At 37.2% G+C, this 25,332-nt stretch overlaps 1 protein-coding gene across 12 annotated transcripts in view; it reads right to left on the bottom strand.

Moving 5' to 3' along the window:
- LOC135200764 (ubiquitin carboxyl-terminal hydrolase 47-like) overlaps positions 1–25,332 on the bottom strand; it is a 138,624-nt gene that overhangs the window by 75,804 nt on the left and 37,488 nt on the right. For 3 of the 12 annotated variants that reach the window (XM_064229391.1, XM_064229392.1, XM_064229396.1), the window contains exon 1: positions 3,479–3,715. The exons of the other annotated variants lie outside the window; for them this stretch is intronic. In XM_064229391.1, coding sequence (XP_064085461.1) covers positions 3,479–3,480 — 2 coding nt within the window. In that variant the 5' untranslated portion in view covers positions 3,481–3,715. Of the gene's footprint in view, positions 1–3,478; positions 3,716–25,332 lie in introns of those variants that run through there. 12 annotated transcript variants of the gene reach the window in all.

Genomic DNA, 25,332 nt, shown 5'->3' with positions numbered 1-25,332 from the left:
TCAGTCTGTGTACTTCACTTCAGGTAAAAATAGTTCCCTTGGGAAGCGTTCCTTTGCACCTCGTTAGTTTGTCAGTACGTTCAAGGTAGTGGTCGGCAGCGAGAATGTGAGTAGGTTTAGGAAAACGTATATATAACTACTGTATATTCAAGTGGGCGACTGCAAAGTATTCGAGTCTATCAAAACCATCCAAGAGGTCAACTGAAAACCCTACCTCCAAATTTAGTCCGGCTAAATTCCGTGTCAAAAGCACTGAAAATACCTATAACAATCATCTTTACAATATTAAATTCCGTGTCAAAAAGCACGAAATACCTTATATCCAATTAAATTCTGTGTCAAAAAGCACGAAATACCTTATATCCAATTTACAATATTAAATTCTGTGTCAAAAAGCACGAAATACCTTATATCCAATTTACAATATGTATACGATAAGAATCTGACACCAAAGTGTCATTTACAGTACAAATTCCCATAAACCTGCAGTGAATCCTCCTCATTTATTAAAACCTCTGCACAAATTTCTACCAGCGGTTTATGGCATACAAGTGGCATGAATCTATGCCAGCGGTTTATGGCATACAAGTGGCATGAATCTATGCCAGCCGTTTATGGCATACAACTGTCATAAAACTGTGCCAGCGGTTTATAACAAACAGGTGTCAAAAGGGCTTCCCGTGACAAAATAAAACTATTCACTAACCCTAACATAATGAAAAGATATCCATCATGAAAACAAAACAGTATAGGTGACGCAACTAACACCATATACCTAACATTAAAAAAATTAAGACCTTCAAAAATATAAACGTCGGTTCACGAGACCAATACCGCTGAATCCCAGGCCTTAAAAACTCCTTCTTACTCTTTCCCTTGATTCCGTATAATCGTCGGTTCGTCACTCGTCACGAGCGGCGAATAACAACACTTATGTTACAAATCAAATATCAATTATTTCTGGCCAGTGTTTACAAACACTCAGTGGGAGCGTTATCTCTTCAGCTCTTCTGTTATCAGGTGTATCCTATCGCCTCCACAAATCCACAGATAAATATATTTAACACCTCCTCTGTGCTCGCGTGGATACAACGTCGATAAGCCTGATCAGCACGTTTGACAGCAGTCATAAAATAAATATTTTTTTTTATCAACATAAAACTAATTTCCCACTTTTCATACTCGAGCAATTATGTGTTCATAATGAACATGAACTTCAAAAGTTCAAGTCTATCAATTTATTAATTTGTTTTACCCTTTTCAATAAGCGAGACCTTTCTGTATTTCCCTTTACCTCCTCTTACTTATTCCTAATGAACACCATATTCTTTGGAAGCTTGAATTTCAAGTCAATGGGCCCTGTGGGAATGTTCCATGGGAATGGGGTTCACCTGAATAATAATAATAATAATAATAATAATAATAATAATAATATGGCAAAGTACTAGTCATGACATTTTAACTGTAACAAACGCATTCCAACTTATTTCCAGCGAGTCAAAAAAAAAACTTATAATAACTACTTTCCTTTCTTCATTACACCGTTGTACTGTGGAACAATCTCCCTGACGATGTTGAGCAATCGGAACCTTAAAGTTCAATCGAAGATGCATTGCACAAATACCCTAAAGCAATTCTTGCATCTACCATAAATGATTTATTTAAGTTTATATTAATTTATTCATTTGTTTATTTTTTCCCTTCTAATAACTTATCTCATCTTTCTGTATTTCTTATTATCTTCTGTTACTTCTTTCAAATGAATGCCACATTCTTTGGAAGCTTGAATTTCAAGTCAATGGCCCGCAGGCTTGTTCCATATGAACAGGGTTCATCCTCTGAATAATGAGGATGTATTGTACACACACACACACATATATATATATATATATATATATATATATATATATATATATATATTATATTATTATATATGCTTAAAAATCACTGTAGATGCACGTGACTTCGTAAATAAGCGAATCCCACAGGAAAATGATGATCAGAAATCCAAAAAAGTTGTAGATAAATATATAAAAGCAACATATATACAATATTATATATATATATATATATATATATATATATATATATATATATATGTGTGTGTGTGTGTGTGTGTGTGTGTGTGTGGGTATAAGATATATAAATATATATATATATATATATATATATATATATATAAGTGTGTGTGTGTGTGGTGTGTGTATGTATGTATGTATATATATATATATATATATATATATATATATATATATATATATATATATATATATATATATATATCTAATAAAAGAAGCCCATAAAAACACCAAAATATAGAGAGAAAAGTACTATATTTCAGAGACTGCTGTCTCTCTCTTCATTCATATACCTAAAGAGAGACAGCAGTGTCTGAAATATAGAACTTTTCTCTCTATGGTGTTTTTATGGGCTCCTTTTAATAGATGGAATTCTATTGTAACAGAACATTTTTACCAGTCACACACACACACCACACACACACACACACAACACACACACACCCATATATATATATATATTATATATATATATATATATATATATATATATATATATGATATATATATAGACTGGGAAAGAGAGAGTGGAGATCAGTAGGCGCTGAGAGAGAGAGGAAGAGAGAGGAGAGAGACGGGGGAGGAGGAGAGAGAGAGACGAGAGAGAGGAGAGGATGAGATGAGAGAGAGAGAGAGAGAGGTAAAAAAAGGCCACACGCAATTTACTAAATTTCTTATGTATCAACATATACTTGTCCTATTAAAAGAATGAATAGTCACCTTCAAAGAGAAACTTCCTGTAATCTTTACATTTGATGTTGCCATCATCTGTGTACTTAATTTTAAGAGGAACTTCACACACACAAAAAAAAAAAAAACAATGTCACAAAAACTGGACACTTCCACAACCTGTTGAACAGCAAATGCATGTCACGGTATTAACAAACTCCTACCGCAATAAATTGTGCCTTCTTCATGCCAACTAGACTCACTCTCACAGGGAGATATTTTATGAAGTACATAATTTAGAACGTTATATATAATATAAAATACATATAATATATATATATATATATATATATAGATACCATATAATATATATATATATAGATATATATAGATATATATATATATATATAATATATATATATAGATACATATACACACAAGCAGAAAGCAAACCAATGATAAGATGCGAAGCTTACAAGACTTGACTGATTTATGTCTACTTTAACTGTCGTCACAACATCTAGAAGCATATAAACCAACGGAAAGGTTAAAAAACCATCAAAACTCGGATAATTTACTCATCTATGCACAGTAATATTCACAACGCCTAAATCCCTATAGAAATGTTTCCTTATCTCCAAGGCATCTTCATCCACACAACTCCACACACACTGCGAGGAAGGGGAAAAGAGACCTCTGTAGCGCCTGACTGCAGCACAGGCCATACTCACATGCTGTCAGTACTGGAATAATCCACGAGAAAAATGAGATGAAACCAGAGATGTTTGAGTTTCACTTGACAAAAACCACCGGTGTGTCTGTGCGTGCGTGTGTGGGTTTTTCTGAAAGCACTGGTGAGACAGAGGAGGAGAGGGAACTGCTACCCAAGATACCCTCTCTGCCAAAACACCTCACACGAAAGTCCACGCTCCCACACACACGCACACGCTCACACCTCCGTGGACACAGGCGCCATGAATCTGTTCTTTACCCTCGTGGTGTTCAAAACCTGCCTCATTCTCACATCCTCTCCCCCTCTCCCTCCAACAGCCTCACACAAACATCCCTCCCCCCCTTTTTTCCTTGGCATTCCAATCCCTCATTACCTACCCCCCCAAACACAATCTACAATTCTTATGCCTCATATTGCTTCTGCCGCATTTGAACTCAACTGGCACTGAATGATTTGACCACATTCCAGCCACTCACAGCAAAGGAAACTAACAGAGAAATTCGGATGCAATTTTTCCACTTTCGAGGGTCCACTAAGTACACACTTCAAAAACTCATCTGTTTTAAGACATATTTAATGTTGTACACGTACCACGCAGACCAGTACATTTAACACGTACCACAAATTAATAAATCAATATATATATATATCATATATATATATATATATATATATATATATATATATTATATATATTTTATATATATAATTACTGTATGTATGAAAGCGCTAATGAGTGTGTGAATGAACCACAATCTTAGCAAAGTAACCACGTATCATGGTAATTTTACCATTTTTAATTTAATGGCAATTTCTCACCTACTAAACGTAAGTTAAGTTTTATATACACTATTCATCATGGGTAACCAATAATTTTATACCCAAATATATTAAGCTACATACTCCATAATTTAAACCACTGTTTTATATATATAATTATACATATATATCATATAAATATATATATATATATATATATATATATATACTATATATATATATTATATATATATATATATATATATATATATATATATATATATATATACATATACATATGAGAGAGAGAGAGAGAGAGTTTTTAATGTACTCATTCACTATAGAATGTTTCTTCACTCCGAAATCGAGGAATTTCGTCTCGTACTGTTCATCAACAGAACATCTCCACGTCCTAACGAGGTCATCTCCCCGATTAAGGAGGGAGAGAATAAGTACTAACCCACACTGCAAAATTACGAAAAATCCCGTCCAAAAATATAATATTAAGTCTTGGTACAAATTATGCTTTATTCCTCACTTGAAGACGTCACCGCAATGACGTCATGACAAGCAATTTATGGAACTGGGGTGGGGTTACAATATTAGAATATATATGTGGCACATCCTTCTAGATTTCTGAGAGAAGGATATTTATACATGGATGGGAGCGTAAATTCTCTCTCTCTCTCTCTCTCTCTCTCTCTCTCTCTCTCTCTCTCTCTCATTATATAATTATGTATAATATATACATTATATATATATATATATATATATTATATATATATATATATATATATATATGACTGGTAAAAATGTTCTGTAACAACAGAATTCCATCTAATAAAAGGAGCCCATAAAAACACCAAAATATAGAGAAAAAAGTACTATATTTCAGAGACTGCTGTCTCCCTCTTCAGGTAGATGAATGAGAAAAGTTTACAGAAAAGGTGGTATTTATACCAAGAGGTCCATCCACAAACAAGCCAATTTAAGTCACCCCCGCTGATAAGAAGATTAAAGGAAGATTATCAGCGGGGGTGACTTAAATTGGCTTGTTTGTAGATATATATATATATATATATATATATATATAATATAGATATATATATATATATATAGTATATATAATTATAAACACTAGTGCTAGAAATATATTCTAAATAAAAATGATCAATTTTTTTAGTTTTCCTCTCCAAAATAATCAAATGAACCCAACAGACAGAAAAGCGCTCGGCCGCGAAATAAACAAACCAAGACGGCCATAACAACAAAACCAGATCGAATAAATCACCGACGACCAATTTTTCAAGTGAGTCCAAAGTCAAACGCGAAGCTACAGCACTCATTAGAAGAGACCCACGTCGCCCCCCCCCCTACAACCCCCTAGGGACACCGGGGGCCAATCTTACACGAAAATATTTTTGAGGTGTAAACACTTCCTTCTCATATTTAAACCTAGTTGGCACTCTTCCCTTCTACACAACTACTCCACTACGGCCGTTTTTATGAAGGCAAGGGGTACAATTACTGTCTATTTATCTTTCCAGAAACACATAGTACATCAAACATACATATATTAAATACAGAGGACTAGGTTTCAGCTGTTAACTTCCCACCTGATAGGAGATACCGATAAACAAATGCAAGATTGCATAATCAAATGGTAAACATTTTGTGCCACTGTTATTAAAGGGCATCAGATTCAACATACCGTATATAACTTTTGGACACCAGATTGACAGTATATATAGTACATTTCAAATGCTACATTGGACTCTTCCTTATATAAAAAAGGTTAAGAGCACCGATTCATCAAGTAACCACTACTACAATTCATTCAGGATTTAGTTTCCAATAAATACTACTTTCCAATTCCTCGCCCTGTTAAGTCGTTTGGTCTTTTCCTGTTGTCCTAAAAATCCGGTGAGAATAGTCCTACGTCGAGGATGGCATCTTTTTTATGCTTCACGCGTTCTCTTGGAGTCCAAAGCAGGACGGTTGTTACCAGATTCCACTTCCTGGTCAAAAGTTGATCCAAACTAGGCCAATATTTTACCAACTGCTCTGCCTTCGCACTATGAGGCAAAGTAAATCCCATTATCGGCCTACCGAAGTCCATGTTACCTCACGTACGAGGTTGCGAAAAACAGAGAGAGAGAGAGAGAGAGAGAGAGAGAGAGAGAGACTGTTGCCAGAGTTATGCAATGGGGTTATAGGGTTAAAACAAAAGAATCCTATTATCTACCTCCCCGAGAGAAGGTAGCTAAACTATACACTCACGTCAAATATCGGGAATTATCACATACTATTCAAGAAATCAATTTGCCCTGTATAGGTGTATGTGCGTGTTTTTTCATATATAATATATATATATAATATATATATATATATATATATATATATACAAGCGTCGAAATATTCCTAAATAATGGAAGACGAAAAATTTAATCAGTCTATCACCTTTTACAATCTAATGAATGTTTTCTCTATGTACTTATCCAAGTACCGTAGTGAGTACTGTACTTCAATCATATGTATTTCACAGTCAATCGGGTATGTGTATCATAAATATTATAACTTATTATATAACAAGTTTTCTCTTCAACATTTACTCATTTTACACAAACCGGGCCCTTGGGTCCTGTGACACACTGATTGATGAGGAGTCAAATTTGCATAAAAGTAATAACAGGCCAGAATCTGTAAGAAGTGACGGTTACTCATAGGCTCCACACAGGTTCGAGAGCAACACTTCCTTCGTGGAAGTGCTATTTGTTCAGTGTCAGCTCACAAAATACGAAACAGTCAAGTTTATGTCTAGAACTAAATTCTCCAACAATGACGTTCAAATGTCTTTAAGTTTGTTCTCATGATAGTCAAGGCTGATATTCCTATAATGTCGAACGCAGTTTGCGATAGAACCTCAAGGTGTAGTAGTAATAAATTAAGTTTCTCCCAAGGACTTGAAAAAAAAAAACCAGCCTCGAATCGTTGAGACCTGAAACCAATATTTAGATCCAAACTGACCGATAAATTTATACTCTCTCTCTCTCTCTCTCTCAGCCTCCAGATTCTCTTTCAGGATGAGATCTCTCTGTAATGAGGCCAGGGCTTTGTGACGTGGTACCCTGGTTAGAGATCACCTCCCCCCCCCCCCCCCCCCCCACCCCCCTCCCCCCCCCCCCCCCCCCCCCCCCCCCCCCCCCCCACAACATTCTGGGATGTAAATAACCATAAGGAATCAAGAGCAACTATTGGTATTTTTCTATCTTAAAATAATCATTAAAGTAGTTCCCACAAATTTGGAATAATTGGTCACAATTAAGATATATATATAATATATATATATATATATATATCTAGATATATATATATTATATATTATATATTATTAAATTCATACACACACACACACACACGGATACACACACTCTCCTGTTTCCAACGTAGCGTCCCAGTGGCTACTATTAGCACCAAGGGTATCATCATCCGTCATGCGAAAAACCGGGTCAAGGCAACAACACTTCAGTGATATTTTTGCAATGCGAACTTCTTCTCCCAAGGGGATTATCTCTATCTCGGTCTTCCCCTACGCCTTCTCATTTGTTAAGCTCTGTCCTTGCAAAAGGCCTTCCACACAATCCCCACGACATCCCCACCGCAATCCATTAAGCAACCCCCCCCCCCCCCTTTCCTCTCTCCCCCCACTACCATTCCCAAGGAAACGATCGGATGGCAGGGCCAAAAAAACATCTGTAAAACATCTGTCAGTGAACAAGTGCCTAGATTAATGATACCTCTTACCTCAGATATTCCGAGAGAGCGGTTTAGAGAGGCGAAATACTCTCGTCCGAGGGAAGGCGATGCTTACGAGCTTGTCAACTCTCGCGGGTCGTCTTACACCACGTCTCGTTAATAACCTATACAAAAGGGGCGGCGTTCTTCAGTGGCATGCCATTGTTACTTGACAGACTCTTCTTCGGTTCAACGGACTTACAATCCGTAATTGCCTTGCTAATGGATTGGATTATAGAATTTAGGCCAATGGCCAAGCACTGCGACCTATGAGGTTATTCGGCGATGAGAGGAAAATTGGAATTAAGAGGGTTTGAAAAGTGTCATAAGAGGAAAGCGTCGCAGTTGCACTGTGAAACAACTGTTAGAGAAGGTAGTAAAAATATAAACAAAGGTACAAAAAAGGAATGAGAGAGGCTGCAGTTAGAGGCGGAAGGGACGTTGTAAAGAAACTTAAGTAATGCCTACCGGCCCTCACCCCCCCCCCCCCCCCACAAACGGGGAACTTGCTAATGAAGCCTGAACAGACCAGAATGCCCTTGCGGGACAATAAGGAAAACGCAGACAAGAGAAATAGTATTTTCTGCCGCATACAAAACTCGGTTATTACAACTTCATTACTTATAACGCAGACGAAGGTCATATCTGCCCTGATGTCTGCTACAGGAAGTCCACGAAATTATGGCTAAAGTATGTTCATTTCATACCAAACGATGAATGCCATTCAAAACTTAATCCTAAGGCATTAGCTACATTCTAAGCAGCAAGCTTACGCCGTACATAAAATCCTTCACCAAAATTTGCAGGAGAAACGGTGAGAGTACAACACCTATAAACTACAAACAACTGTAACTGAAGAAAAATAAAGGCAACGAAGAGGCAAGACGAATGATAATGAATTTTGAATTGTCACAGAAATCGATCAACGCCCTCTGGGAATAATGCAGTATTCAGGTTTCCTCCCCCTAGGCTGCCAGCACCATACATCGATGGCGTGCTATTTTTCAAGGCTTTTAACAAACAACTTCGTTTCCTTAAATGTTCAAGAAGCAACAAACTTCTTGCAGTTGCATAAATGGTATTATATATATATATATATATATATATATATATATATATATATATATATATATATATATCATTAAATCCATTCAAGATACCTTTAAATCTGATTAACTATATAATGCTCACGCTCGACTAGAACCATTAGCAAGAAGTCACGTATTACCTACAAACCTCATTAAAGACGACCGTGCTTGAATAAATAACAAAGATGAATGAAGATCATTAAACTGCATAATCGTAGCAAAATATACACACAAAACATCATTACAACACGCTTGGATCATACAAATACTCAACAAAATATATCTCAAATACCTTATTACTTGAAAACATCAGGTATCACAAATTCTTGGCCCACGGAAATTTTCATCTCAAAACAGGTGAACGTTATCACAACACCCTGAACGTAATCATGCATTTATCACATCGTTCAAAGGCTCTGAAGGAACCGAAAGCTTCAATCAAATCGCTATTAAAATGTAATAAGTAGTCATAATTCCTCAAATGTGATGATGACAAGTTTACAGAATATGAAGAATTAATGAAACACGGGTATAGTTGACCGTAGATTTGATTGAAGGCAGCTTTTTGTTGACAATAAAAAATATCGTAATTACAAAAATATCGTAATTACAAGCTTGTTTTGCTAGTAGACAAGGGTAATTTAAGAATCCTAAGGAAGAAGAGCATATGCTAAAATACCAACACCGATAAATGCATTTTAACTGGTAGGTTTGGAAGGATAGAAGCCAAACGCTCGAGTGATGGAAGTAAACTGATAACGGCACATGAAGGAAATATGCGGATAAAAGAATACTAACTGGCCAACACAAAAAAAAAAAAAATAATAATGACAAGATCAACCAAAACCAGAGCACAAGGCACAACCATCACATTTTGTTTCATGAAATCAATACCATCCTGAAATGGAATTGAAACCAGTTTCAGTTTTGTACAAGCAACTTTTCAAAAAGAGAGAGAGAGAGAGAGAGAGAGAGAGAGAGAGAGAGAGAGAGAGAGAGAGAGAGAACTATGTATGGGAGGCGGAAGTGTGAACTGGGCTACATGACATGAGGGTGCCAGTGGGGCGGTGGTTTGGCACTGTGCCTAGCCGGGAAAGAGCTGAGACAGAGAAAAAGAAAGAGGAAGGGGGAGAAGGAGGGGGTTGAGTGGAAGATCGGGGGACTGGGCGTGAGGTGAATGTGTGTGTGTGCGCGCGTGCGTCTGTGCGTGTATATATGTACGTAAGGGACAAGTGCACGATGACCCCCAAACCCCAGACGGGACTGATCTTGCTTCAACTTCCTTATGAATCTAATTTAATTCCTTAAGTAGCAAAAGCTCGCACTGCACACACCGATAAGTCTAAGTTATTCATTTCGAAAATGAAGAGAGAGAGAGAGAGAGAGAGAGAGAGAGAGAGAGAGAGAGAGAGAGAGAGAGAGAGAGAGAGAGAGAGAGAGAAATGTACACATATACACGACCTGTAATCCCTATGAATTTAGACCAGTGCCTTGGTCTAAATTTGTGCAGTCTGTCCATTTCGCTCTCCTCGCTATTATAATGCATTAGAGCAGGGGTGTGGATGCGTAAAAGTAAGTATACGTGAATATGCGACCCCCGCACACAATCCTGCGCGTGGTGACAACATAAGACTTGTACCTGCTGCTCCTTATAAGGAAAAAAGAAAGGTTGCCAAATTTTATCAGTTCTTGCGCTTTCAATCCGATGGCAGAATTATCATCACGAACCAAAAGCGGATTGTCTACTCGTCTCGTTGGTAAGAACGAACTATCCAGTCTACGTTTGCTTCACTTGGTAGCTAGTCCTATATGATTTTGTGATACAGCTTTCATCCGTGAGTGGACACCATTTTCATTACTTATCAAGGTTCTGGTAAATAATATTACAGAGCAAAATAATAATCATATCAACCCCATATAATAACACGAGAGACTATGGTAGCTTTTTAACTATATGTGTAAGACAACGCTTGATTTAATCAAAATAAAATCACTAATGTGCCTTGAAAATACAATAACCAAAAGTTAACCTAATATTTTTATATGGAAAGAATTAAAATTAATTCTAAGCATGTTTTTTTACGTCTACCACTATGTGAAGATTGCCAAGATTGACTTTTTTAATTCATAATAATAATAATAATAATAATAATAATAATAATAATATAATAATAACAAGATCAGGCCCTAAGAACCAGATATGTTCAAAGTACGATAGACGGAAATAATATCTCTCCCATATGTAGGAAGTGCAATACGAAAAATGAGACCATAAACCACATAGCAAGTGAATGCCCGGCACTTGCACAGAACCAGTACAAAAAGAGGCATGATTCAGTGGCAAAAGCCCTCCACTGGAGCCTGTGCAAGAAACATCAGCTACCTTGCAGTAATAAGTGGTACGAGCACCAACCTGAAGGAGTGATAGAAAACGATCAGGCAAAGATCCTCTGGGACTATGGTATCAGAACGGATAGGGTGATACGTGCAAAACAGACCAGACGTGACGTTGATTGACAAAGTCAAGAAGAAAGTATCACTCATTGATGTCGCAATACCATGGGACACCAGAGTTGAAGAGAAAGAGAGGGAAAAATTGGATAAGTATCAAGATCTGAAAATAGAAATAAGAAGGATATGGGATATGCCAGTGGAAATCGTACCCATAATCCTAGGAGCACTAGGCACGATCCCAAGATCCTTGAAAAGGAATCTAGAAAAAACTAGAGGCTGAAGTAGCTCCAGGACTCATGCAGAAGAGTGTGATCCTAGAAACGGCACACATAGTAAGAAGAGTGATGGACTCCTAAGTGGAGGCAGGATGTCAACCCGGAACCCCACACTATAAATATCACCCAGTCGAATTGGAGGACTGTGATAGAGCAAAAAAAAAAAAAAAAAAAAAAAAAAAAAAAAAAACAAAAAAAAAAAAAAAAAAATAATAATAATAACAATAGAGCAAAAGAAAAATAATAATAATGAGACATTCACATAAAAGTACAAAAGTGCAAGCAGCCTCAACAGAAACGGACGAGTTTTAAGCCAGCATGAAAAAAAAATAGCATAGCGCCGCCATTCGAACAGAATAATGAAGCGGTGAATGCAAAGTGTCACTAAAAATAAACCGTTATAACCAAAATGTCTTGAGTTTTTAATGCCAATAGAAAAACTGTAATTACATAGCTTCCAATTATATGTATCATAATATTCACGTCTTTATATGAATAACTAAGTACGATATACTCTTTAAAAATACTCTTTATGCTTTTTGGAAAAATAAATTGAATCCACGACGAACAAAAGAGAAATGAAATGCAATATTTATCAAAATTTATTAAATAAATGCACTGATCTACTGGAAAGACAAGACCTCTGCCTGTTACACAAACACGAGAGAGAGAGAGAGAGAGAGAGAGAGACTCGATGATAAGCAGTAAAAGGCTAACCCCTACATGTAATTATAGCTTACACGAGATAACCGTTGCCGTCGCCTCCTATTCAAGGTACACTTATCAAGACATGAAGACTCTCTCTCTCTCTCTCTCTCTCTCTCTCTCTCTCTTCGTCAATGCAATTAATGTGGTGCACTGTAGGTATTACAGACAAGCTAATATATATGCGTATGTATATAGTAATGTATATGTATATGTATAATCTATATATATATATATATATATATATATATATATATAGTACACACACAATCACACACATATATATATATAAATATAATATAAAGACACCAATTTTCTGGAAGCAACGATCTAAATACACTCTACGACTGCTAGTAAGTTGGTAGTACGTACATTTTACAGTTATACTGGTAGGTTATTTCCAAATTAACTTCAAAAGCTCGTTACATAACTTGCAAGAAAGTCGACGTTCTTAAATTAACAGTTAAAGAATAACTACAGATATTATATAGAAAACCAGATATGAAGTTTTTCTTGAACCTATTAACTGCCTAACATCCCAAGACGAATTCTTACATGTATACATATATATAAAGACAGAGAGAGAGAGATGTATACAGATTTATAAAAAGAAAGACAGAAGGAGAGAAAAGAGAGAGAGAGAGAGAGAGAGAGAGAGAGAGAGAGAGAGAGACCGTGTATCAGCCGAGTCCTTCAAAATCGCGTGTGATCGGTGCCAATAAAATGGTCCACACAAGACAGTATCTAAATCACATAGTCTTCTCGTTGCCAGAAACTCGATAGTTTATATCCCTGATCATTTCGGTGAAATTTTGCGGAATGTGAATCCAAAAGAACGAGACGAGAGCGAGAGAGAGAGAGAGAGAGAGAGAGAGAGAGAGAGAGAGAGAGAGAGAGAGAGAGAGAGAGAGACGCGATGCACGTAGTCCCAAATGAGACAAAAACAAACTCTAATCATTAATTATTCTTCGGAAACTGAACTCCGAAGAATTTGTCCCTTACTTACTCGTTTTACAAAATCTGGGTTACCACGGGTATAAAACTTAAAACCCGTTAACGTGAAAAGTAAATTTAACGCTACGACGAGATATAATTCTCGCATTTTTGGCACACAAAACACAAGCAAATAACACTGATTATACACACACACACACACACACACACACATACATACATACATATATATATATATATATATATACACACACACACACACATATATATATATTATATATATATATATTATATTATATATATATATATATATATATATATATATATATATATATATATATAAAAGGTTTTTTGCCACGAAGGAAAAAATGAAAAAGCGAGATAACCGAAAGTACTCGGCTATCTCGCTTTTTCATTTTTTCCTTCGTGGCAAAAAACCTTTATTTATACATAGCATCACGTTTTATATACTTCGCGATCAAGTTATTCATATATATATATATATATATATATATATATATATATATATATATATATATATATAATATATATATATATAGTATACAGTATACACATACATATTGGCACTTTTCATCAATTCATATCCTAATATTTTATGTAACTGTTGTAAATTACTTCTGTTCACAGATATTCTAAGCAAATTTATCCTTGTTTCATATCAGATCTCCTGGGCTAAACATTTACTTATAGTCCACTGCCTTGAGTTCCCCCATTTTGAGTAATTCTAATGAGACACTAATTCTACCCCAGTATATATTGAAAAAAAAAAAAAGAATTTATCACGTCTATTCATTTTTTTTTTAATTCACACCGTGTAAACTTATTTGGGATATAACTTGGCGCGGTATCTAACCAGTAATAACGCAAACACGTGTAAGATTTGGTAAATACGCAAGCATGTTAAACCGTTAAATCAACATACAGACTATTATCTTCAACACATCCATAAGAAAATGGGTAATTACTGGCTTACACAGATAAAATACTGCCGTAAAAAAATCACAGTACGACAAACTACCATGGAAATTGTAACACAACCCGTCTCGAGTCCAGTAAAGGTTCCCAAATCAGACCATTATTTGAGGTCATTAAACAGACTGCTGATATAGCACTGCCGCTTTAGGGTAGAGCAATTTACAAATAAAATATAATACTTATTAGAATATTGATCTACTAATTAAAAGAAACCAAACCACCACGACAAACCATTTGTTACATTTCCTCTCTGGAAAACATAGCCCCCTGACTGAAGGGTAGGAGATTCATTTTATCCCTCAACTGCAAAGGCTTGGAATAATCTCACTATACCCGTTAACTGCGTGCATAGGGCACCCCAAAACTTTTATATTATTATTATTATTATTATCATTATTATTATTATTATTATTATTAAGCATTAGGCTGATCCTCCCACTGCCCTTCATACAATGAGTCTGTGGGATACCTTGGAGCTACTAAACCCGATCTTCATACTGACACCGCAGACAAGACTACCAATGCCCTGCATACAATACTACGAAGGCAACTTAACTCAGCCGCCCCTGAGCAGAAGGACTCTATACCGAAGCCTAGAAATATTCATTCGAAAAAAATCAATACGCGATGAGCGCCAGTTTCTTTATGGCGCGAACTGGCTCTCTCTCTCAATCGAAGGAACGAACAACTGCGTCGTCTGCAACCTCACCAGGTGCTAGACCGACATCGATCAGTGAGGCACTTTACCCTGAAAAAAATATTTCACTCACAATTTTATTTCTATATATATCAATTACAAACTGGCTACTTCAGAACCAAACGGATCTGTCCTAGATAGCGACTCCGCACCCAAGCAAAGTTCGGGGTCGTTATCAAGGGGATATTATCTTTGTCACATTTACAGCCCTATATGTTTTTGCGGCCATCCCCAACAGCCTTGTACTAAACGCGTCGCAAAGGTGGATACATACCGGGTTAAAACACTTGAGTGTCACTATCTATGAAAGAAGATACAATCAAAATAATGAAAAGCCCGTTACGTAGCAAATGAACACACACACAGACTACGGCATTCTTCTTTTCTTCAGAAACCACAGCCTATATCAAATCAACTTCACCTGGAGCTTAGCAGAGCTCACTGAACGAAGTGAAAAACAAATTGAATCTGCGCCGCGACCATCTTTTACATCTATGAGCCTAATGCGTACTTGGTTTGCTGGGCGTCATAATCCTCCTCCTCCTCTAGGTGCCGCGACGTCATGCCGCCAAATTCAGAGGACTCACTACTCTAGTGTTAACAGAAAGTGTCGTGGGTGGCCGCGTGAAATGTTATCTACAAGGAGCTGGCAGGTGTCTTTCATTTTGTTTACATATTCATCTCAAAATTACAATCGGTCCCTTTTTTCTGTTATTTACGTATTCAATTCCTCTGCTGAAAGCAATTTCACAAACTATGTGCATATTATGGATATCATAATATCACACGATCAGATAGGCAGGGGTATGTAAGAACGAACGTCTAAGGTTGGTCCTATAAAAATCAACCATTTTGAGGCAAAACATTTTTGCACAGTAATTAATTTTGACATGAATACCGACGAACAGACACACTTTCACCATGCAACCCAGGCAATTACATCTGTAGACCAACGATTAATAACGGGACAGAAATGCTGATTATCTAGATTATTTTCTACCGTTACTGTCATCAGTATTATACACCATTTCTTTTTCTCAAGTTGGCAGACTATTCTACGGAATCTAATTGCCTTACATTTGTTCCTTAAGAATGTCTATGTAATATGAATATCAATAAGAATCAACTCAAGATCACACACACACTCACACACACACAAAGGAACACGGGTGAACGAACGCCGGAGATTAAAAACAAATTTATAAATGTGAAGGGGCACCAGTTCAGATCCCAAGGGACCTCCCAAACATGGCAGCATCTTAAAGAAGCTAGGCTTTCGACTTTGCACATCAGATGCACGGTTAAAGAGCAATGCCAGATGAGAGGATTTAATAGATACGTGGCGGGGCGAGACTGTGAATTCCACCACTGCAGTAGTATCAACAGCAACGATTATGTAACATGCCGACAAAACATGAACTAGATAAGCAATCCTCAACATAACAGGATGCCCTTGACACAAAGGGACAAATTTTTGAGAGAGCCAAGAGGTTTACACCGAGGAACTGAATTAAGCTTGACAGCTTCAGCGATACGTTTTAAACTTCGTAGTGATTACTGGTACACTATGTTAATTTCACAAGATAACCGGCCGGTACCCCTTACCATTATGACGTTCATGGGGCAATTTTTATAATATAGGGCACCTAAAAATACAAATGGCCAATTCTACCCTTTTTAATCATAAACCTGTGGATAACTTAAAATTCACTTGATAGCTCCGACACTGCCATCACAGCAAAGCTTCATATACACGTAAACTCAATTTAGCAGGCCATACTCAATCTTTAACCTAAATTTTTAAGGTATTGCTTCCTTTGAACGCTTGTAGGATGCTCTACAGCTGCATACCTTCATAAGGCAAACATTTTTTTCAGCTTTTTTCTAATTCGTGAAAATATTAAAGATAAAGAATCTCTCTCTCTCTCTCTCTCTCTCCTATTTCCTTCTATCTTTTTATCTCTCATTCTCTCCACCATTTCATTCTATCCCTCTCTCTCTTTCCCGTTTCCTCCATTTATCTTTGCCTACGACTTTATCACCTCTCTCTCTCTCTCTCTCTCTCTCTCTCTCTCTCTCTCTCTCTCTCTCTCTCTCTCTCTCTCTCTCTCAAGGAGTAAGTATGCGAAATCGACAAAGGTGAGCTTATGGTCAAAGCAGTAACTAAGTTACAATCTACGTTATCATGAACTGGATCAAAACGCTTAGACTGTACTAAGTTTCAAAATCAAAATATATATATATATAAAATTAAAGCATGGAAATCCCATTCCACCGATGACATTTTAACTAACGTTAAGTTGCAAGCAAATAACCACCAAGAAAATCCTGTAGTAGCAACTGAGGCGTCGATGGGAGCAACATCACAAAAATAAAAACTGACTCGCCAAATAAAACGCAAGAATTGGAAGAACCACATAACTAAGTCACTATCAATGAAAAACAGAGTGGGTCTTGAGATATATTTTCGAGATGTCGTTCCGCTGCTGTAAATCAAACGAGGAAAATCTGGAAGATGTTGCCATTTCGCATGGAAAAATATTCACCAGAATACACCCGCCTTTAATTGTCAGACTAACGAAATGGGAAAAAAATGAAAAATCTTGAAAATCTAGCTCAACTCTTCACCACCTAATTAGAAGTAGTGAGGGAGTACATGAACTTATTTAAAAAACTATACGTTTATTTCAGCGGTTGACAAAGAGAAACTGACAATAAGGTTTGAAAGGTGTAACAGGAGGAAAACCTCGCAGTTACACTATGAATCAACTGTTCGGAGAGGGTGGAATAAGATGGAAGAAATATATGAATGGAAGCATAGTAAAAGGAACGAAAGGGGTTACAACTTGAGGTCAAAGGGACGCTCCAAAGAACCTTAAGCAAGGCCTACAGTGTACCGCTTGAGGTGCACTGACGGTACTATCTCCCTACGGGAGTTTGACATTTTCTCTGGGAATTTTCTCCTCGGGCGATGATTTATTCGTTAATAAGCTCACACAGACTTCACGAATGCTGCTAAATGAGATTACTATAATTGTGCAAGCGTGGACAAAAGTATATCAATGCACCTTGATGGTAAGAATTCTCTCTCTCTCTCTCTCCTCTCTCTCTCTCTCTCTCTCTCTCTCTCTCTCTCTCTCTAAGAAATGAAATAAACAAACAAACTGTTGACCTTGATCACTGCAGTGAAGGTTAGAGGATTAGATAAAGTGTACAACCGAGAAAAACATTCGATCAGGTAAGAGACTAATAGCCCCCCAAAAAACATGATCCTCAACTTTTCAGGGAATGCACACACACACACAGAGAGAGAGAGAGAGAGAGAGAGAGAGAGAGAGAGAGAGAGAGAGAGAGAGAGAGAGAGAGAGAGAGCAGGTAAAAAAGTGGCATTTGTGGCGCTGTGGAGTCGGAAAACTAAGGTGAGTTATATCTTTGGGATCTCAAGTATGGGAGGGAAACTCTCTCTCTTGTAATTGTTTTTCTCCCCACTGTTTTTTTTTTCAATCCGATTCATACGTCCGTTCTAGCAAAGCATTAACCCGATTCGCTTCCTTTCCTCAGGTTATCTACCTGAAGGAAAAAGTGAAGTAACCATCAGGAAAAGGTGTCTCTATTTTAAAGTGAGTTACATCTTTGGGATCTCAAGTATGAGAGGGAAAATTTCTCTCTCTCTCTCTCTCTCTCTCTTGTAATTGTTTTTCTCCCCACTGTATTTTTTTCAATCCGATTCACACGTCCGTTCTAGCAAAGCATTAACCCGATTCGCTTCCTTCCCTTAGGTTATCTACCTGAAAGAAAAAGTAAAGGAAAAGTGAAGTAACCATCAGGAAAAGGTGTCTCTATTTCCAAGGTTGTTCAAGATCACGATACCTTACAGACATAACTTACTTCTCCGGGCTACGTGTAAAGCGTAAAACAAACAGCTAAAGAATATCCATTCATAGGTCAGCCCCCATAATTTCTCCCTGCAAAAGCTCCCTCAAAGGTGGATTCTCGTGATTACAAAATTCAAACTGCATATATGTTAATTATTTCCTTTCATCCCACTCCCCTCAAAGTTGGCTTTTACATCCAAACTTAAACTAATCTAACCTACTGTACTGGGCCTAACCGTTCTGTACTTTGAAGGTTTCGTGGATTATTCTTCCTTAAGACTTTTAAAAGCTTAAAAGAAGCGAACCTTAAAATGCTCATTCCTTTTCCTACATCAACCTTCGGCCCCTCGCAGGTATTGAAAGGCACCATATAGTAGCTTCCGGATCCTGTATTTTGTATTTTATTTAGTGAACGTTTTCTAAACGGAATGAAAGTCCTCAAGGTACTGAAATGCAACATATGGTAGCTTCCGGATCCTGTATTGTGTACTTTACTTAGTGAACGTTTCTGAACGGAATGAAAGTCCTGAAGTGTTCAATTTCACGTCCGTGATGAAAATACTTTTAGGTCAAAATGAATGCTGAACTCTCGAAGCCCTTACATTTTCGTGGTGTGAACATCCATTTACAACTGCACCCAACGTATGGAATTATAACTTATACGACTTTCCTTTATAGTCATTATTTTAATATTTAGAAAATGCCCCCCAAAAATTAATACACCATTCGGAACTCCATTCCACAGGGTCCCCATCAAATTTTACGGAGAATGGTATGGGAAGATTAATTCAAACACGACGAGACTAACAAAAAACGCAAAATAAACAAGGGAAATAACTGTCAAGATAATGTTTCAAAGCTGCGTCACTCGGTTTCGCTACCTACATCTGCCAAGGTCGCTTAGGATGGCTGGCTTCATTTTCGGCTACACCCCGAGACCCGAGAGGAGGCGGAGGCGGAGGCGGCGGCGGCTGGCGCCACGAGAGTGGCAGAGGAGGGGAAAAGTACCTCACACTGCAAGGCTGTAGGTTATCAAACCACAGGTTTGTGATTTCAGTACATAGATGAAGATGTTTCCAGTACGTAATTTGTACGTGAGAAATCACATACACACACATATATTTATATATATATATATATATATATATATATATATATATATATATATATATATTATATATATATATTATATATATATATATATATATATATCATATATATAATATATACATATATATATATATATGAAAAATGTAAAACGTGAACTGCCGAGATCATTCGGTCTTAACGACCCTTTACTAAAAATCAAGAATTGCGTTTAGTAAAGGGTCGTTAAGACCGAAAGATCTCGGCAGTCCTCGTTTTTCATTTTCGTATTACCTTTATTTATACACATAGCATCACATTTTATATATTTCGCGATCAAGTTATTCATGTGTGTGTGTGCGCGTGTGTACATTCTTCTGTTTAAAACAGGATACGTCTCTAGTATAAAAGGCCCATTAACACTGGTTTAAAGCTATAGATTATATTTCGGTGGACTAACCACCACCCTTATAAGACAACTAACAGAACCAATGTCAGCTTAGAGGTGACCCCAGGCAACATCACCTAAGGGCATATCTCCCAACTTTCTCTCAGTATTTGCTTTCTCGACTATTTCTCCATAAAATACACTCACTCTCAGGCCTTTTTTTTTTTCACTACTTGCCCTGTCTCCCCCTACTTCTCTCATTTTAGGTGGACAACCTAACACCGACCTACAGTATTCCTGCTCAATTTTTCCCCCCTGTCTTACAATTACACCTAAAAAAAAAACACTGCTTATTCTTTCAGTAAACCTATCATTTCATCAATCTTTTTCACTTACTGCTAATTTATCCCGATTCCGAAACTTCTGTAAAGATAAAATGCAATTTTTTTTTTTTACAAGATCTTCAAATATTCCTATTAAGTTTTCACTTATTCCATCGCCTACATTGCATTCATAGTCCCATTCTTACCTCTCCCTCTCCAATTTGCCACAATTTCTGCTTCTAATAATAATGAACAGTTACACCTCCCGCCCACCCTACTTGCTCACTGCTCTTCTGCACTTACACATAGTTTAACAATCTTTCAAAACTTTTTTTTTTTTTAATTTCAAAATACACTTCTGAATAATCTGTGGAAAGTAGTATATATATATACACACACACACACATATATATATAATATATATATATATATATATATATATATATATATTATATATATACATACATACACATACACAAGGGCTCTAAAAAAGTCTCATCGTTTCATAACAGTCCTTTCCTACCTCTGACTCCCAGCTCAGAGCCAGTATGCATTACAAATAAGGGATGGAGAGAGAGAGAGAGAGAGAGAGAGAGAGAGAGAGAGGAGAGAGAGAGAGAGAGAGAGAGAGAGAGAGAGATTGGCTGAATCGAAAGCCGGAAAAGAACCACAGACCTATCAAAAGCAACATCAACGTTAAGCTACTGAATAATGCTCCACCTCACCCTCAGTCTGAAGGAAAAGAAAAAAAATGCCAAAAATAATATACACTTCGTGTCTTTTTTTTTTTTTTTTTTTTTTTTGATGTAATTCAAGTTTACAAAAACGAAAATAAGGGAGTATTATGGAAGGTCTCTTCTATTTTATCCCCATGCTCCTCAATCATATTGGACTGATAAGTATACCACGACTTACGGAAATGTTATTCGAAGGACTGCTGATAAGAAAAATTATTCTAGGAAATTTTTAAAACTGCTCATATTTCAAAACCGTCCATATTTTATTGACATTCACCTAAACGCTTTTTATCCAACTTTGCTTGTCAAATTAACTAATCAATAACTGTCTTTCCTAAAAATTCAGAACATATACTTACTATCCGAGCAAACAATACAAGGAAAACAACACGGAAACTGTTGCCCCAGAAAAAAAAGTATGTTCGGTAGAATATTATAATTTAATCTACCACAGAGAACAAATTTATCTACAAAGGTCGACGAAAACTATTCGATTCTGAAGGAAATCATAAAAAATCACCAAACTAAAAATAAAACGCCACACGTCCTTTCAGTATTCTATAGACTAAAACAAAACAAAAAACAACCTTTCACAACTGCGAAGACCCACAAATGAGGCGCCCATGGTTGCACTATCTCCAAACACACACACACACACACACACACACACTCAACAATGGAATCTAAACCAGCGGGAATACCGATGACTTTCCTATCCCCAAATTGGTAACCAGAGTAGTCTGATGATTCACTATCAAGGTCCATTGATTTACGCAAGGTGCACACTCAGCCCTCAGAACCAGCCGAGTCATTTAGCGTCATCTGACGAACGCTGACAGCCCAGCTAATTGCATCCGGTGATATGGTATAGGCTGTTCGGCCCAATCGAATGGTCATAAAGAGATGCATTAGAATCACTGCGATAAGAGAGAGAGAGAGAGAGAGAGAGAGAGACTCCGTCGTCATACACAAATATGTAACGAATCCACAACTGTTTTTCGTTACTTTCCTTCTTCAGCCAGGGGAGGAATTTAGCAGCGGAAGAGCAAAATGCTACGAGTCTTGTCTTGACTGTGAGCTTAAAAATATCCCGAATCTCTAACTAAGGAAGCCTCTGAGGGTTGTTGCACTTCCTGATATAGAGCCTAGCTTACACATTGTTCCATTAATATCTTCACTGACTTAGTGGGTTAATACCCTTAACTTTGGCTACTAAAATACCCAAGTGAATCGCCTCTTTTAATAGTTAGCATGGGAAATTTTCTACAATATATCTACGGACTTTTTTCTTTTTTTATTTTACTACCGAATATTTAACTTGAAGCGTTAATCTAAAAAAAAAACCTGGGATGATTTTTATAAGCAATACGATGTCTAAAAAGGTTGGAGACTGGATCAGTGCCGGTAACTTAGCAATCTTGGAATGTCGTACAAAAGCGACGAAACGAAGTGTATAAAAACGCAGCTTATACAGATTACAATAACCTATCAATTTCAGACAGTAATGTACACAGTCTAAATAGCCTGATTACATCAAGTGAATAATACCATGAACAGCTACCATCCACTCATTTTGGACAGAGCTAACAATTGGTACGTAACGCTGTTTTAGTTATACTAGTAACAGATTTCACGAGGCTGTTTCTTATAAAAGTGTATCAATATATTTCGCTTTCGGGAAAATTCTTGGATCTGCTAAGTTGTTCACATTGATGATTAGTCTCCATTTCGTGCGGTTTTCATCTGCTTTTCGTAATATGCACCACAGGGAGAAAATGAAACGCTGGTTTCCCTCTTAGTTTTCTTAAAAATAATAATCTTCAAGAGGATGGATGAATAATGGAAGAAATATACAATTTATGTGCTAAAGTGACATTACCAATGAACATGCAGTTTGAAAAAAAATATTAACACCTGATAAGCAGCAAAAAAAAGAGGAGGGGCAGTGTGATGATTAGATAAACAAATTTTGTTTATCTACGCGGGTGGGCCCACGCCTTTGATGCAGGCCTCAGTCAACAACCCTCCTTAAAATTTATATATTTAACATATTTCTTTTTAAGAAAATGGTATAGTTTATGAATCCGTAGGCTGATAATGCATATTCTTACAAGAGCCTTCTTTCTTTAAACTGGATTCAATAAAAATTTATTTTCAGGATGTAATTGGAATAAACTTTTTTTTTTTGTCCATGTCTAATCGATAAGATAACTTTTTGTCAAATTGATAAGATAACTTTTCTTTACCACGAACGAAAATGGCACTGTTCTCGTGTGTTCTGCTTTACAGTATGGCCAATATAAATAATGTAATATAACTGAATGGTGTGCGTTATACGCATCCTTTATTACCGCCTGGAATTTTTTTTAAGTGCTTGTTCCATTGTTTTCTTGTTCCTATATATAAACGCACAAGTTCCAAACGCTCCAAAGTTCATGTGTACGCGTTTGTGCGCGCAATTCGTTGTACACACGTCCCTAGTGATTGTAAATAATGCATTTTCTTGAACGATCTTCCACGGGTATGACCAGAATAGAATATAGAATTTAGGCCAAAGGCCAAGCGCTGGACCCTATGAGGGCATTCAGCGCTGAAAGGGAAACTGACAGTAAGGTTAGAAAGGTTTAATAGGAGGTAAATCTCAAAAGCAGTTGCACTCTGAATTGTTAGAGGTTGGAAAATCAAGAGGAAAGAAAGAGAATAAGAACAGCGGTACAGTAAAAGAAATGAGAGAGGTTATAGCTAGGGGCCTAAGGACACTGCATGGAACCCTAAGTCATGCCTAAAGTGAGCCACGTGAGGTGCACTATCGGCATTAACCTATATTTTAGCCCTATATCTTAACGGGGGTGGAAGGCGGAGGGGGAGTTCAGATCCCGTCATTCAATTTTGAAAATAGAGCACGAACTTGAAAAAGATGTGGATGTTTAAGGTATATTTCCCATTTATAAAGAAAAGGTTAAAAATAACTGGAACTCGACCCCCCCCCCCCCCCCTTAGTAGGTGGGCTTTCCACTTCATAAAAAGGATTTTCGAAAGTCACGTCCAGCAGTTACCCAAGGAGAGCCTTTTACCCAACATTCCGAAGCTTCCAAGTTTCGCATAATACTTGCTGATGGCGTCAAGCGAGCCGATCGCCATAGTACATACTTTCGCAATAAACTTGCGTGAACGAAGTGACCGAGGCGGCTGCCGCTCTCCCAAGGGGATCGTAATTTATCGAGGTCTTCGTTTGACGCTCTTCATCCATCCAGTGTATGGAAAGAGAGAAAGAGGGGCTTTAGTTTTAGTTTGAAAATGAACTCTCCTCCATTTTAGCTTTCTGCAAGCGAAAACTACAGAGATGGCATTTTCTGTTCGTCAGCACTTTTCCAGTCCGCCCTCAGATCTTTCTTTTTGTTCGTATGGTGTTTTTACGTTGTATGGAACCAGTGGTTATTCAAGCAACGGGACCAATGGCTTTACGTGACTTCCGAACCACGTCGAGAGTGAACTTCTATCACCATAAACACACATCTCTCAATCCTCAATGGAATGGCCGAGAATCGAACCCGCGACCACCGAGGTGGGACGCAAACACCATACCAACCACGCCACTGAGGCGCTTGCCCTCAGATCTTAAAAACTACTGAGGCTAGAGAGCTGCAAATTGATATGCTCCAAATGATCAAACATGCCAAATTGCAGCCTTCATTTTTTTTAGCGTTAAAGTTTAGCCAT

The sequence above is a fragment of the Macrobrachium nipponense genome, chromosome 27, assembly GCF_015104395.2.
Source record: "Macrobrachium nipponense isolate FS-2020 chromosome 27, ASM1510439v2, whole genome shotgun sequence".
NCBI classification, from domain to species: Eukaryota; Metazoa; Arthropoda; class Malacostraca; order Decapoda; family Palaemonidae; genus Macrobrachium; species Macrobrachium nipponense.
The sequence above is the reverse complement of the archived record's forward strand: the minus strand, read 5'-3'. Positions and strand labels throughout refer to the sequence as shown.